Genomic DNA, 16637 nt, shown 5'->3' on the forward strand with positions numbered 1-16637 from the left:
GCTCAAGTCTGGTCAATGGAACCTCTGTATTCCGTTGACGACGTTACCACATCTACTGTGTCAGTCAGCACTGCCACCATAACGACTGACCGCTTCTACCAGGAAGTGGTCCAAGTCATTCTTATTAATTATTCAACACATCCAATTTTCCAACATGCGTCATACAGTTGACCTGCTGATGGCGATGACTCAGAGACGTCAAAAGGTGTACAGAAAACACTCCTATATTATTAATCAAATCAAATCAATCAAATCAAATTTATTTATATAGCCCTTCGTACATCAGCTGATATCTCAAAGTGCTGTACAGAAACCCAGCCTAAAACCCCAAACAGCAAACAATGCAGGTGTAAAAGCACGGTGGCTAGGAAAAACTCCCTAGAAAGGCCAAAACCTAGGAAGAAACCTAGAGAGGAACCAGGCTATGTGGGGTGGCCAGTCCTCTTCTGGCTGTGCCGGGTAGAGATTATAACAGAACATGACCAAGATGTTCAAATGTTCATAAATGACCAGCATGGTCGAATAATAATAAGGCAGAACAGTTGAAACTGGAGCAGCAGCACAGTCAGGTGGACTGGGGACAGCAAGGAGTCATCATGTCAGGTAGTCCTGGGGCACGGTCCTAGGGCTCAGGTCCTCAGAGAGAGAGAAAGAAAGAGAGAATTAGAGAGAGCATATGTGGGGTGGCCAGTCCTCTTCTGGCTGTGCCGGGTGGAGATTATAACAGAACGTGGCCAAGATGTTCAAATGTTCATAAATGACCAGCATGGTTGAATAATAGTAAGGCAGAACAGTTGAAACTGGAGCAGCAGCATGGCCAGGTGGACTGGGGACAGCAAGGAGTCATCATGAAGCTCTTGAAGCTCAAGGAGTCATCATTAAGCTCTTGATGTAGCTAAATCACACAGCTGGTAAGTGCATGTTAAGTCGTGTTTTTACTCAAGCTCGCTAAGAGGGTCCTCAGAAATAATATGGATTCTTCACTTTTTGATAGTCATCGTTTAATATGTAAAAATTCTAAATGGCTGTTCTGGAAATAATTGGAGCCTCTAGAGCATTTCAGACGGTTGCTAGGGGACCTTTTTACCAAATAATGTGTTTTTTATGATTGTGTTTTGGTTTTCGTGTACTGTTGTGTATAATAACGTGCTGTCTTATTGTGTATGTGAATGTGTAGTTTAACGTGTTTATTGTATTTTGATGTGTATTGTGGTGCTATACAGGGCTCATCTGGAAAAGAGACCTTGGTCTCAGCATTGACTCCCTGTCAAAATAAAGGTTAAATAAAATGCCCACTCCTTGGTAGGAAGCTACTAAGGGTCAAAATCAAATGACTACAAAAATATATATATATAAATATGTTCTGTAGAGCTAACCGTATGTTAGCCATTAGTTTAATATGGTTATATTTTTCTAATTTTTATTTAACCTTTATTTGACTAAGCATGTCAGTTAAGATACTGTAACCATGGCAATGGTTTAGAATAGATTGTAGTGTAATAACATATAAACATGTCCTCTGGTGTTGTGTTGACTGCATCAACATGAACACCACATCCTCTCATGTGGCTGATGAGATGATCACCAGAACCTCAGAGCTTAGAGGTCGATGTGATGCTCATGGTCTATTTACCTCTCTGGCAGAAGGGGCCTGCATAGGCTGAGAGGCCACAGTCACAGGAGAAGCCGTTGTACATCTCCACGCACCTCCCTTGGTTCTGGCACAGCTCCCCGTAGCTGCTGCAGTGTCCCGGGCAGCCCGGCCTCACCCCGGGCGTGATCTTGGCCCTCTCCTCCAGGTCCAGTGTCCTCCCGTTCAGCTGCAGCGAGCGGATACACCCCAGGAAGCCTTTCATTCTGGAGGCTGTGCCACCTGTCAACACCCAACACAGCACACAGTAAAAACCCATTGTTCCTATTTCTCTATCTGAAATTCCAAGGGTAGTGGATAAGTAAGATCTCCTATAGGTTATGTACAGTACATGTATCTCCTGCCAACACACAAAGCAGAGCAGTCAACCGCTTTGTTCCCATTTTTTTATGCTACTTTCTCTATTTCTCCTTAGTCTGTGTGACGGGGCACGTACCAGAGCTATGTGACACGTCACCCAGCCGCCCTGTGACGGGGCACGTACCAGAGCTATGTGACACGTCACCCAGCCGCCCTGTGACGGGGCACGTACCAGAGCTATGTGACACGTCACCCAGCCGCCCTGTGACGGGGCACGTCCCAGAGCTATGTGACACGTCACCCAGCCACCCTGTGACGGGGCACGTACCAGAGCTATGTGACACGTCACCCAGCCGCCCTGTGACGGGGCACGTACCAGAAAACACATTCAGAGAGCTGACCTCCCTCTCCTCCTTGTCTTTTCTTTCTCTTCTCTGGAATCTCCCCATACTTCAGAGCTGGCAGTTCATATTGTTCTTGGAGTTCAGGCAGGGCTTTTCACAACAAAGAATCAATGAGCCTCTCCCCCTGCAAAGCAAGACTCTGGGTCTGTCGGAGTTCTCTTCGAACTGAAAAACGTTTTTTTGTTTTGTTTACAAAGCAGTAACACAATGTTGAAGCATTTCCTAGGCAGGCTGTCAAATCTTTAGTCAAATATAATGTAAGAAATCTTTCCTTTCAGGGACTGTTGAATAAAATGTCACTTTCTCATTGTAGACTAACTGATGCTGCAACTGAAAAAAAAAAATTTAAACAAAGAAACCCTACAAAGAAAAATAATATTTACCCAGATGAGTCAATTAAGAACAAATTCTTATTTACAATGACAGCCTGGCAAGTGTGCTACATTGTTAAAGCATTTCTTATGTATGTGTAAAATAAAATATTATTGAATACTCTTATTCTACAATAGTAACTGTTGAGTTGGAATAAACTGTAATTTGGTCATTGCAGAGCGGACTTTGGGTAACTGCCCGATGGGATATAATCACGTTGGGGTAATTGTACATCAGAACGGGCTCACGATTCTGAAGTACTGAAGTGTAGAGAGTGTATAGAGAGTGTATAGAGAGAGTAGAGAGAGAGTGTAGAGAGAGAGTGTATAGAGAGAGTAGAGAGAGAGTGTAGAGAGAGAGAGAGAGAGTGTGTAGAGAGAAGAGAGAGAGAGTGTGTAGAGAGAGAGAGAGAGAGTGTGTAGAGAGAGAGAGAGAGAGAGTGTGTAGAGAGAGAGAGAGAGAGAGTGTGTAGAGAGAGAGAGAGAGAGAGAGTGTAGAGAGAGAGAGAGAGAGAGAGTGTGTAGAGAGAGAGAGAGTGTGTAGAGAGAGAGAGAGAGAGAGAGTGTAGAGAGAGAGAGAGAGAGTGTGTAGAGAGAGAGAGAGAGAGAGTGTGTAGAGAGAGTGTGTAGAGAGAGAGAGAGAGAGAGTGTGTAGAGAGAGTGTGTAGAGAGAGAGTGTAGAGAGAGTGTGTAGAGAGAGAGAGAGAGAGTGTAGAGAGAGAGAGAGAGAGTGTGTAGAGAGAGAGAGAGAGTGTGTAGAGAGAGAGAGAGAGTGAGGCGAGAGAGAGGCGAGAGAGAGGCGAGAGAGAGGCGAGAGAGAGGCGAGAGAGAGGCGAGAGAGAGGCGAGAGAGAGGCGAGAGAGAGGCGAGAGAGAGATGACCATATGAGGGAAATTAGAAATGAGACAAATTAGAAATGAGAGAAATTAGGAAAATTGGAGAGAGATAGAGACATGATCAGATGAGCTCCTGCATTTTTCAGCATTTTCTCAAAAAAAGACAGATAAAGATTTTTTTGTCAGGAACATATTCAGGATGCTACCCTCGACAACATAACCTTCACTTCAAATCAAAACTCAAAAACCTACAACCTGATTTTGGATGGAATTACGGAATCACCTGGAAGATTTACAACTACCAAGGATTATTATTCTATACAGCAAATTCTCTGGAAAACAACAGAAACCTGAAAACACCATCCAACCTCGAACTGAGTGAGTAATGTTTAGTCTGAAACTGTTTTTTATTTCAAAAAGCCAAGAAGAAAAATACACTACATTACTTTATAAGGACTGTATGCTAAATGAAGACTACCAAACTTGATACAACTTCAACTAGCACTGACGCGTCAAGTGAGAGGTGTCAAAGTCATTTAGCACAACAATGGCAGGGGGGTCAAGCAGTCTACTCCAACCAAATGGAGAGGTCTTAGAAGCTGCCTCCAGCTGTTCAGAGGTAATTAAAATACAGTACCCTGTGTATGTAAAGAATGATAAGGCAAGAAAATATTAGAAAATGAAGCTCCTTATGAAAAATCAAGCAACATTTTTTGCTGACTATTACAAAAATGGGAACATCAGCAACCTTGTCTTCCACACAAACCATCCCCTGGCATGGCACAGTGCTACATTAGCACACTACCCTTTTGTTAAGAGAGGGGGGTTAACGAGGCGTGGAAACTCAGGGTACTTGACAACGAAGACTGGGTCAGCTAATATAAATCTCTATAAGTCTGGAACAGTAATGGTACAGGGTAACCCCAAACTTTCACCTAATCAAAGAATTAGCCCAGCAGGAGAAGCTCTCCCTTGAGAAAGATACCCCCACCCCGAGCGGGTCAGACCAGACCTCTTCATTATATAACCCCACAGACGAGCCACCCCCAGCGGAAAGTCAACCTCCCAGCACAGAGTACTACCCTCTCATTGAAATGAAGGATACATTTACCCAGCTGAAGGTAAGGCAGGTGGAGCTGGAACAGCAGGTGATTACACGCCAGGAAGCACAGACCCAGACAACAGTCCAGCACAACAACACTCTCCTAATCAGACCCGGAGTGCTGGAGGTGGAGAGAGACATATCTGCACATGGTGAGACAACTTCAACAGGAGAAAGAGCAGGAGCAGGAGAAGAACAGAGCACTAGAGGAGAGGATGAGACTGCTGGAGGAGAAGTTGAGGGGGGTGGCGGGTGACAGAGAACAACCCACTAGAGAGGTGGCCACCCCAGCAGAGAAGCCAGCAGAACAGCCCACCTCAGCACCCGACAAAAGTCTCAACACCACAGCAGAACAGTCCACACCAGACCCTGACCATAGCGTCGACATCACAGCCGAACAGACAAATTAAGAACCCCAAGCCCAGCGGCTCTCACCCCCCCTGTCAGCCACCCTGATAGCCCTTCTGACAACCCCCCACACACACCCACTGAGGACATACACAAGACACAGATTGTTCTCCTTATGGACTCAAATGGGAAATATATAAAAGAAAAAAACATTTTTCCCCAAACACAATGTGTCTAAACTCTGGTGTCCAAACACTCAGCGCGCCCTAGACCTTCTGTCTGAGGACCAACTAGCCACATAATAATACACACAGGCACAAACGACCCAAGAGCACAGCAGGAAAGGGTGGCCACAGCACTTAACAACACTGTCATCTCAGATTTTCAAAATATGCTTTTCAACCATAGCAAAACAAGCATTTGTGTAAGAGTATTGATAGCTAGAATAGCATTAAGCCTAGCATTCAGCAGGCAACATTTTCACAAAAACAAGAAAAGCATTCAAATAAAATCATTTACCTTTGAAGAACTTCAGATGTTTTCAATGAGGAGACTCTGTTAGATAGCAAATGTTCAGTTTTTCCAAAAATATTATTTGTGTAGGAGAAATCGCTCCGTTTTGTTCATCACGTTTGGCTGAGAAAACCCCCCGAAAATTCAGTCATCAAAACGCCAAACTTTTTTCAAAATTAACTCCATAATATCGACAGAAACATGGCAAACGTTGTTTAGAATCAATCCTCAAGGCGTTTTTCACATATCTATTCGATGATAAGTCATTCGTGGCAGTTTTGTTTCTCCTCTGAATCACATGAGAAAATACATGCAGCTGGAGATTACGCACCAATTTCGACGGAGGACACCTGGTAAATATAGTCTCTTATGGTCAATCTTCCAATGATATGCCTACAAATATGTCACAATGCTGCAGACACCTTGGGGAAACGACAGAAAGTGTAGGCTTGTTCCTGGCGCATTCACAGCCATATAAGGAGACATTGGAACACAGCGCCTCAAAAATCTGGCTCACTTCCTGTTTGAAGTTTCATCTTGGTTTCGCCTGTAGCATTAGTTCTGTGGCACTCACAGACAATATCTTTGCAGTTTTGGAAACGTCAGAGTGTTTTCTTTCCAAAGCTGTCAATTATATGCATAGTCGAGCATCTTTTCGTGACAAAATATCTTGTTTAAAATGGGAACGTTTTTTATCCATAAATTAAAAGAGCGCCCCCTATATCCAAGAAGTTAAGGGAGTGATTGAAAAAGCTTCTTCTACTTTCCCCAACGCACAAGTGGTTATCTCCACCCTGCTACCACAAAAATACTTCCACCCTGCCACAATACAGCGGGTAAACGCAAGTATTTCCCGTGACTGGCCCACCACTCCACCCTGGACTTGAACAGCCTTTATGACCAGGTCCACATATACAAGGCAGCAGTGCCCGCCACTCCACCCTGAACTTGAACAGCCTTTATGACCAGGTCCACCTATACAAGGCAGCAGTGCCCACCACTCCACCCTGGACTTGAACAGCCTTTATGACCAGGTCCACCTATACAAGGCAGCAGTGCCCGCCACTCCACCCTGAACTTGAACAGCCTTTATGACCAGGTCCACATATACAAGGCAGCAGTGCCCACCACTCCACCCTGGACTTGAACAGCCTTTATGACCAGGTCCACATATACAAGGCGGCAGTGCCCACCACTCCACCCTGGACTTGAACAGCCTTTATGACCAGGTCCACCTATACAAGGCAGCAGTGCCCACCACTCCACCCTGGACTTGAACAGCCTTTATGACCAGGTCCACATATACAACGCAGCAGTGCCCACCACTCCACCCTGGACTTGAACAGCCTTTATGACCAGGTCCACATATACAAGGCAGCAGTGCCCACCACTCCACCCTGGACTTGAACAGCCTTTATGACCAGGTCCACCTATACAAGGCAGCAGTGCCCACCACTCCACCCTGGACTTGAACAGACTCTATGACCAGGTCCACCTATACAAGGCAGCAGTGCCCACCTTTCACCTTTATTTAACCAGGTAGGCTAGTTCTCATTTACAACTGCGACCTGGCCAAGATAAAGCATAGCAGTGTGAACAGACAGCAACACAGAGTTACACATGGAGTAAACAATAAACAACACAGTAGGAAAAAAAAGAAAGAGTCTATATACATTGTGTGCAAAAGGCATGAGGAGGTAGGCGAATAATTACAATTTAGCAGAATAACTCTGGAGTGATAAATGGTCAGATGGTCATGTGCAGGTAGAGATACTGGTGTGCAAAAGAGCAGAAAAGTAAATAAATAAAAACAGTATGGGGATGAGGTAGGTAAATTGGTGGGCTATTTACCGATGGACTAAAGGACATCGCTCTCAAACGTAGCCCCAATACTTCACACAGGAGCAACCGATCAATAGACACAACGCCCAGACCAGCGACATACCCTCCCAGACCTGCGGAAATTTGGTATAGAGCAGACCTAACTCACTCCATTAAATTAATCAAAACAGGAACATTTTACATTTGGCTAGAAATTCTAAAGGAAATTATCTCATTAGAGAAAAATGTCCTCCTGTGTGCTACCTATATCCCCCACTAGAATCCCCATACTTTAATGAAGACAGCTTCTCCATCCTGGAGGGGCAAATCAATCATTTCCAAGCCCTGGGACATAAAATGCAAATTCATTACTTAAAAATCATACAATGTGATTTTCTGGATTTTTGTTTTAGATTCCGTCTCTTGCAGTTGAAGTGTACCTATGATAAAAAAATTACAGACCTTACAGAAGTTTTGTAAGTTGAAAAACCGTCAAAATCGGCAGTGTATCAAATACTTGTTCTCCCCACTGTATATACAATAGCAGCTATAAGGTGTTAGCAATAGGAAAATAAGATAAAAATAGCACAAAATATAGACAGGGTCAACTAGCATAGGTAATAAGTTAGCATGCTAGGTTAGGCTAGGCTAGCAGGTTGGATCAAGCCATGGGGGCTGACATCTTAAGGCCTATGGCATGAATGGCTATCAAATAGTTACATAAAAGCTTACAGTACAACCAGACATAAAGTGCCCTATCCCAGTGCAGTTGACTTACATAGGTCAGAGACGCACTAACACTACAGTGTGTTGGGAGAGTCCAGGGCTGCAGGATAATTGGTCCGTGGGTTGTGGCCCAGATGTAGGGCAGAGATTTATGAGAGAGCTCCTCACTCTGCCACTGTTTGCTGAAGACTATCCTGGCACCACAATGGTGGAACTAGCTTCCCCCTGAAGCTAAGGCTGCAGAGTCCCTACCCCCTCAGCTCTGACTTTGATGATAACTACTTTGAGGAAAAGTGTACTTACTATGCCTGTGATATGTGGTTGTCCCACCTAGCTATGTTAAGACGAAGGCACTAAGTGTATGTTGCTCTGGATAAGAGCGTCTTCTAAATTACTAAAATGTCAAATGTAAAAAAGTAAGACTGAGCCCAGACTGGGTTGGACTGTGCTTTTATACATGTCCCGGTCCCACCTGCCTATTGGATAGATGCCCTGAGGTCACTGCATGTGGCCTGTAACTAAAGAGCCCCAGAGGGGGACACGGAGTAGCCTGTAAACAATGGGGATCCTTCCCCACCTCTACGCTCTGCAGGGTCAGGGAGTCAGGCTTAAGGTGTCCGCATGCTTCCCAACCGAAAAAAAATGACGTTTTTGTTTGTTTTGGACTCCCATGAGGGTTTTTGAGACTGTTCAGACACACCCATTTTTTCTGGAGGCAAGACGGACTTCAGAGCCGAAGTCTATGCACCTTTGTCGGAGATTGGTCAACAGTAAGGATTTTTCATTCAAGTCTTTGTTGTCATTCAACGAGAGAAGACTCTTTTTAATGCATATTTTTTTTTAAAAATACTGCGCAAAACATCTTAGTTAGATGTAAAAAATAAAACGTCAAAATGAATGACAGATTTCTTGAGTTAACTTAGAAAAATGTTGACTATTTTGAGGAAGTGTATACTGGCTACGACACACTAGCCGAACTTAAGCATGCTGACACCTTGTTGGGGGTAGGTAGGCTACTTGTTTTAAGAGTTAGAAAGGGCTGGAAGTGTTCAGGAGAGGGGCTGAAAGCGTTTTCTACACATACGTTCTGAATATAAATCATAAAATGTGTATTTATCAAACCGTGACACATAATACCAATAGAGGCCAACTTCCTATGAACCCCAGGACAATCTGTAGGTTTTACATAGAGTATGGTCCCTCACAAGCACTGTAAGGGATTACTGGCTAAAGACATCCAACATATCAATATTCATTCTCTCATTCTGACTCTGCCTGCAACCACTGTTTGTTCGTTTTTCCAGCAAAGTGGATGTTTGTGGATATAACAGACCAAAAGAAGAATCCTCAATATTTGCTTGTAGATAAATATTTGCTTGTATTTGCTTGTGTTATACAACAGCCTGTTTTTCCTAGTGTTTTTCCTAGTGTTTTTCCTAGTGTTTTCCTGTCTTTAAATCATTGGAATAGTCTGGGGCAAAAACAGACTGAAAACCAGCACAATGGTACTGATAGGCTCTATATGGCAAAGAATTTTCCCAATATAGATGTCTGACGTAGGTCCAGAATAGATTTATTAAACCTAGCTTCAAGCAAATGCATATCAATGGACAGATGGCCTGAGAGCAAGGTTGTTTGAGAATGCATGAGCATTAACTATTACTGTGACGGCGGCTGTTTCTTATAGGTGGTGCATCCACTGCATCTTACTGTTGGAAGCAGGGCCTTCTCGTTCTCTTATTAACTTACCTCTTGAACTATGCTGTACTGATCAAAACATTTAAGAAAGGAGAGAAATGTCACAATATTTCAAACACCAATTCCATCTGGAATTACCGCTACCTATATTTGCAAGCTATGGATTCATAGTCTCTGTTCACCACCGGCAGAGGAAACAGAGAAAACAGAAAACGGCCACAAATGGCTTAATTTCTCTGAATTGCTCTCTGGCACACTCCTGAAGGAGGGAGTGGAGACAAACAGGAAGAATCTCAGGGTGCCCCAACTGGGATCCTATTCCCTATGTAGAGCAATACTTTTGACCAGGGGCCATAGGGCTCTGGTCAAAAGTAGTGCACTATATAGGGAATAGGGTAGCTTTTGGAAAGCAGCCAAAAACGGCATTATTACAAATGACAGACGTGGATAGGGCTGGTGAATGTAGGAAGCCTAGCACCTCTCACTGAGCCATTTATATCACGCATGCTTATTCCTCTTAATGGCAGACCTGAGTTCAAATGCTATTGAAATTCCCTTCAAATACTTTTCTGTGTGTGCTTGAGCCTGCCTTTATGAACTGATATAGTAGTCCCACAACTGAAAACCCCGCCCAACAAGCACTCCCAGGGCAGGCTAGATCAAACGCTTAAAGTATTTGAAGGATTTCAAATAGTATTTGAACCCGGGTCTGGTTTATTTCTGTCTCGAATGAGGGAGGGATAGGTAGTGGTCTGAAGCAGCAGTGTTTTCCTACCTACAAATAACTGGCTGTTGAGCTGCAGATGGATGTGACCATCGGCGGGGGCCTTCTGTGTGGCGTTGGGGAAAGCGTCCACACGCAGCGAAGCCTCTTTTACATTTCGCTCCGCTCGAACACGGTGCCACCTGTCGTCGTTTAGTGCCACATCGCCTGTCTCCACCCGCACTTCAAAGGGGCCGTTGCCCACGTCAAACGAGAAGACCACCTCTGTCGGCGCTGTAGGGGGAGGGAAGGAGGAAAGGAGGAGGGCGGATTGCGGAGGGAATGAGGGATGGAAGGAAGGAAGGATAAAGAGATGGTTATACACACCAGATAAGTAGCATTTGGATAGGCGGGTAAATATCCCAAAATGCAGAGTGCCAAATATGATTTTTTTACCTCCAGACATCTAGATAATTTTCCTCCCCTTGTCTTGACATTTTCTTTCCAATCGTGTCTATAAAAACACTCATCTGACCCATGTAAATTTCACTGCTCGGACAAAATCACATTTACACTTTTTCAGTTGTATATCTGACACAACTGTGAAGCTTTTTTGATGGTTGCTGTGACCTTGAGTATCAACAGGAATAGAGAAAGATGAGGGGTTGTCATGCCGATACCAGTACAAAGTGGCCTGACAACATTGTGTTCCAGTTATTTTCCCCCAGATCTCACACACTACATCAAAAACGTCCACTGCTGGCCTGGCACTAAACTCCACTATACAGTAGCTAGCTACAGGTAACTGCCAAAATAAAGGATAGACCAAAGTCTTAAAAGGGAGTTGGGCCACCATGAGCCAGAACAGCTTCAATGCCCCTTGGCATAGATTCAACAAGTGTCTGGAACTCTATCGGAGGGATGCGACACCATTCTTCCACAACAATTTCCATCATTTGGTGTTTTGTTGATGTTGGTGGAAAACACTGTCTCAGGTGCCGCTCCAGAATCTCCCATAAGTGTTCAGTTGAGTTGAAATCTAATGACGACGGCCATGGCGTATGGTTTACATTGCTTTCATTCTCATCAAACCATTCAATGACCACATGTCATTGTCATCCTATGGGGGCATAGCCATGGTAGCCAAAATAATGATGGGATGTTAAAGACGCACCATGCAGAAATCGCTCTGCCATTTCCTGGTTGCTAAAATTCTAAAAGTTTGCCTAATTTCAGTTTATGTGACAAAACAAGCAAGTGTAGTGTATGTAGATGTAACAGTATAACTTTAGACCGTCCCCTCGGCCATACCCGGGCACGAACCAGGGGACTCTCTGCACACATCAACAACTGACACCCACGAAGCATCGTTACACATCGCTCCACAAAAGCCGCGGCCCTTGCAGAGCAAGGGGAACCACTACTTCAAGGTCTCAGAGCAAGTGACGTCACCGATTGAAACGCTAACTAGCCGTTTCACATCCGTTACATAGAGAATCATTGTACCATCTAAACCGCTGTGAAATATATTTTCCATAACAAAACATTATATTTTCAGCTGTTTGAAGCTAGTGTACAAAAAAACGGGAAGCATAGAAATAACACATAGAACAGATCTTACGCTTCTAAGACTTCCTTTTAATGAGAATGACAGATCTATATCTCACATTTCTATGTGAATTTGGTCAGGTTCCTCATAGTTACATATTGCCGCTTTAATTGATTTTAACTCAGGAATCACACCTATGTGGAAGCACCTGCTTTCAATATACATTTTATCCCTCATTTACTCAAGTGTTTCCATCATTTTGGCAGTTACCTGTATGTACAGTATTTTATTCCCTGAAAACATTTGTCATGCATTTTTCTCTTTCATTTTGTCACGCCCTGACCATAGAAAGCCTTTATTTTCTATGGTGGAGTAGGTCGGGGTGTGACTGAGGGGTGTTCTAGTTTATTATTTCTATGTGTAGTCTAGTTTTTGTATTTCTATGTTGGCCTGGTATGGTTCCCAATCAGAGGCAGCTGTCTATTGTTGTCTCTGATTGGGGATCATATTTAGGTAGCCTTTTCCCAACTGTTGTTTGTGGGATCTTGTTTTTGTATTGTTGCTTTTGATCCCTACAAGGCTGTACGTTTGTTTGTTTCTCTTTATTATTTGTGTTGCTGGTTCACATTCTAATACATTTTGATGAACCCAAATCACGCTGCGCCTTGGTCTACCCATTTCGACGAACTTTTAAATGTTTTTTATTTTTATTTATTTCACCTTTATTTAACCAGGTAGGCTAGTTGAGAACAAGTTCTCATTTGCAACTGCGACCTGGCCAAGATAAAGCATAGCAGTTCGAACAGACAACACAGAGTTACACATGGAGTAAACAATTAACAAGTCAATAACACAGTAGAAAAAAGAGAGTCTATATACATTGTGTGCAAAAGGCATGAGGAGGTAGGCAAATAATTACAATTTTGCAGATTAACACTGGAGTGATAAATGATCAGATGGTCATGTACAGGTAGAGATATTGGTGTGCAAAAGAGCAGAAAAGTAAATAAATATAAACAGTATGGGGATGAGGTAGGTCAAATTGGGTGGGCTATTTACCGATAGACTATGTACAGCTGCAGCGATCGGTTAGCTGCTCAGATAGCAGATGTTTGAAGTTGGTGAGGGAGATAAGTCTCCAACTTCAGCGATTTTTGCAATTCGTTCCAGTCACAGGCAGCAGAGAACTGGAAAGAAAGGCGGCCAAATGAGGTGTTGGCTTTTGGGATGATCAGTGAGATACACCTGCTGGAGCGCGTGCTACGGGTGGGTGTTGCCATCGTGACCAGTGAACTGAGATAAGGGGGAGCTTTACCTAGCATGGACTTGTATATGACCTGGAGCCAGTGGGTCTGGCGACGAATATGTAGCGAGGGCCAGCCGACTAGAGCATACAGGTCGCAGTGGTGGGTGGTATAAGGTGCTTTAGTAACAAAACGGATGGCACTGTGATAAACTGCATCCAGTTTGCTGAGTAGAGTATTGGAAGCTATTTTGTAGATGACATCGCCGAAGTCGAGGATCGGTAGGATAGTCAGTTTTACTAGGGTAAATTTGGCGGCGTGAGTGAAGGAGGCTTTGTTGAGGAATAGAAAGCCGACTCTAGATTTGATTTTAGATAGGAGATGTTTGATATGAGTCTGGAAGGAGAGTTTACAGTCTAGCCAGACACCTAGGTACTTATAGATGTCCACATATTCTAGGTCGGAACCATTCAGGGTGGTGATGCTAGTTGGGCGTGCAGGTGCAGGCAGCGAACGGTTGAAAAGCATGCATTTGGTTTACTAGCTAATAGCCTGTTAGGGCTAGCCCTGAATACTGCCCCTTCTGGAGGAATTCGGCACCCATATAAACCATGATAAATTTTTGTCAAAAGTTGCTAATATATGCAATTAAAAATTGTTATCGAATAGGAAACACTCTAAAGCTTATAAAACCGTTTAAATTTTGTCTCTAGCTAAAGCAGAAGTCTCAGGGCATGCATTCTCCCAAAGTCTCTCTTGTAATGGGAAAAGTTGCCATCACTTTGACGTCATTGTATACACACTTCCCAAACAGCTATAACCATGGAAACACGTTCTATGTCTTCAGCGTGAAGCCTGCTTTCGATGAGGCCTGTAACTGTGAGAATCACGTGCTCACGAGACGTTCAGCGTGACCAAACGTCCCGGTGACGCAAAAAAAAAGTTTCACCAATGGGAGATTGGATATTTCTCTCTCTTTCTCCCAGGACAGACTGAACAACGTGTGCTAATCTGTTTGCCCTCACGATTGCTGTAGACCTTTATAACATGCTAAGGCTTAATTATAAACATAGTTTGACAAGTTTACTCGAAATATAATGTATACTTTCGACGTTTTGGTGCGCAGCCACTTGAAATTTGCATACATTTCGACCGAAAAGTGTCTAGTTTGAGAACGGAAAGACACAGACTTGCAAACTGAACGCTAACTTGGTGAGTATTAACCCTTCCACGTCTTCTGAAGCAAGAACAGCCATGGTAAGGGAATATTTACGTCTTCATTTTGGGTTTCTGCCGACTCCATGATAGAGGAGTCAGCATGCTAAATGAGAGCGCCGACTCTCTATTATAGCCTAGTAAACGCCAAATGTAACGTTAAAAATAATTGTAACATAGCAATTGCATTTAGAAGAAGTTTATCTTGCCATACATATGTAAAACATGCATATTTAGTAAAAGTTTATGATTTATTTCTCCTGACATTGCAGTAGCATTTTTTGAACGATGCATAATTGTAAACAGAGATTTATGGATATATATTGCATATTATTGAAAAAAAAATGAATGTACTGTGTAACATGTTATATTACTGTCATCTGATGAAGATTTCAAAAGGTTAGTGAAATTATTTTTCTTTTAATCCTGCGTTTGTTGATTGCATATTTTTTCCTACTTGGCTAAGCTAATGAGGTATGTATGCAGTGGTGGTTGGACATAAATATGTGCTATGTTTTCGCCGTAAAACATTTTAGAAATCTGACTTGCTGGGTAGATAAATAACTTCTTTATCTTTCATTTGAGCCATTTTTCAAGCGATTCTGTGGAGGTTAAATATTTTTAGGATTATTTATTGCGTTCCCTGCGCCACATTACAGCTCAGGGGTGGGGTGAGTTCCCAAAGGGGAACTAGTAGCTCTAATTAAGAGCAGTTGGAGGCCACGGAAGGAGTGTTGTATGGCATTGAAGCTCGTTTGGAGGTTAGATAGCACAGTGTCCAAGGACGGGCCGGAAGTATACAGAATGGTGTCGTCTGAGTAGATTGTTACACATTTAGTGTATATGTTTATACAAAGGTCTTCCTAACTGCCCATCTTGTCTGAATGCATAATTTAAATTAATTAAAGTTGTAAAGTTGAGGGGTGGCTTGCTTTAGCTCTTTAAAAATATTTTTGAGGTAGTGGAAGAAGTTTAAAAAGTTGTACTTTACTATTTAAAGAAAAACAATTACACATGGTCAAAGTTATATTTACTAAAATAATTGGTCTGATTATTTTGATAGACTACTATAATACTATTTGTCTACATGTAGTCGGGTGTGCAACTTTGGGCACTTTGGCCCTGAAAGCTTTCAGAAATGAAAACTTATTGAAACACCATTTTACCAGTATTATAATTGTTTTTGATAATGGCTGCGATCGTACTATTCAGGAATGTAAATATTTTGGACATTTTTCTCAGACAGCCATAGACAAATGCTATTTCCATCTCATCATTAAACATACATTTTAGTTGAAAATGAAATATCATACAATTTATTTATAACACTTTTAGAATACATTTGTACATGAATTTGTATTGAATATTATTTTAAGTGATTTAAGGTTTTCCTAATCTTAATAATTCAACACAACGCCTGAATGTATAAACTTGCCTTTGTGACAGCTGAAAACATGTATTTATCATAACAACTAGATTTTTCCAAAGGGAGCAGTGTGTGTACATGCACTCTTTCTTCAGGTTCTCACAGCACAAAGACTCAGTAAGGTTCTCAATGTTGCTGCAGCTGATCACTTTGTGATACCGTAGTTTGTCCGCCATGGACTGGAGGTTGGTGTGGGTTTTGCAGAGTCCCTATCCTGGCCAGTTGGCTTGACAACCCAAAAAGGACATATTTTGCAGAATTCAGAATTGCAGAATTCAGTGTAGGACATTTTAATCTCTGAATATTCCCTCTTAAAATTCTGATAAAGGTTCTGAATTGTGCCATTCAAGAGGCACTTCTGCTTTTTCTTCTTGTTCCTCATTATTGTGTCCTTTTGCCCTGTTGGTGCTCTACTGTTGGCATCACGTTCATAGAATCTAGTGATTTTCTCTTCTGTGGCTGTGCTAATTATGGTACACTGCTTTTTCCTGGGGTATTGAAGACTTGTTAGCATGTTTTCATTTGCCCTTTGACCAGACCATACTTTCTCAGGATGTTGCCTCTGAGCATTTTTGAAGCTACTTGTTTGTCCAGTTGAATTTCTAGGGTTAGAGATTCCAAAACCCTTCTATGGATTATATGGGCAACAACACAACAAACCAAATGTTATTTGTCACATGCGCCGGATACAACAGGTGTACATTAGAACTTAGAGTGAAATGTTTACTTA

General features: G+C 42.7%; 1 protein-coding gene across 2 annotated transcripts in view; it reads right to left on the minus strand.

Moving 5' to 3' along the window:
• The window catches only part of LOC115105960 (contactin-associated protein-like 4), a 221926-nt gene that overhangs the window by 40587 nt on the left and 164702 nt on the right, over positions 1-16637 (minus strand). For both annotated transcript variants that reach the window (XM_029628501.2, XM_029628500.2), the window contains exons 17-18: positions 10546-10767; positions 1634-1873 (exon numbers count right to left, since the gene is read on the minus strand). In XM_029628501.2, the coding sequence (XP_029484361.1) occupies positions 1634-1873; positions 10546-10767 (462 nt within the window). The remainder of the gene's footprint in view (positions 1-1633; positions 1874-10545; positions 10768-16637) is intronic.

Source organism: Oncorhynchus nerka, linkage group LG22 (genome assembly GCF_034236695.1).
Source record: "Oncorhynchus nerka isolate Pitt River linkage group LG22, Oner_Uvic_2.0, whole genome shotgun sequence".
Taxonomy (NCBI): domain Eukaryota; kingdom Metazoa; phylum Chordata; class Actinopteri; order Salmoniformes; family Salmonidae; genus Oncorhynchus; species Oncorhynchus nerka.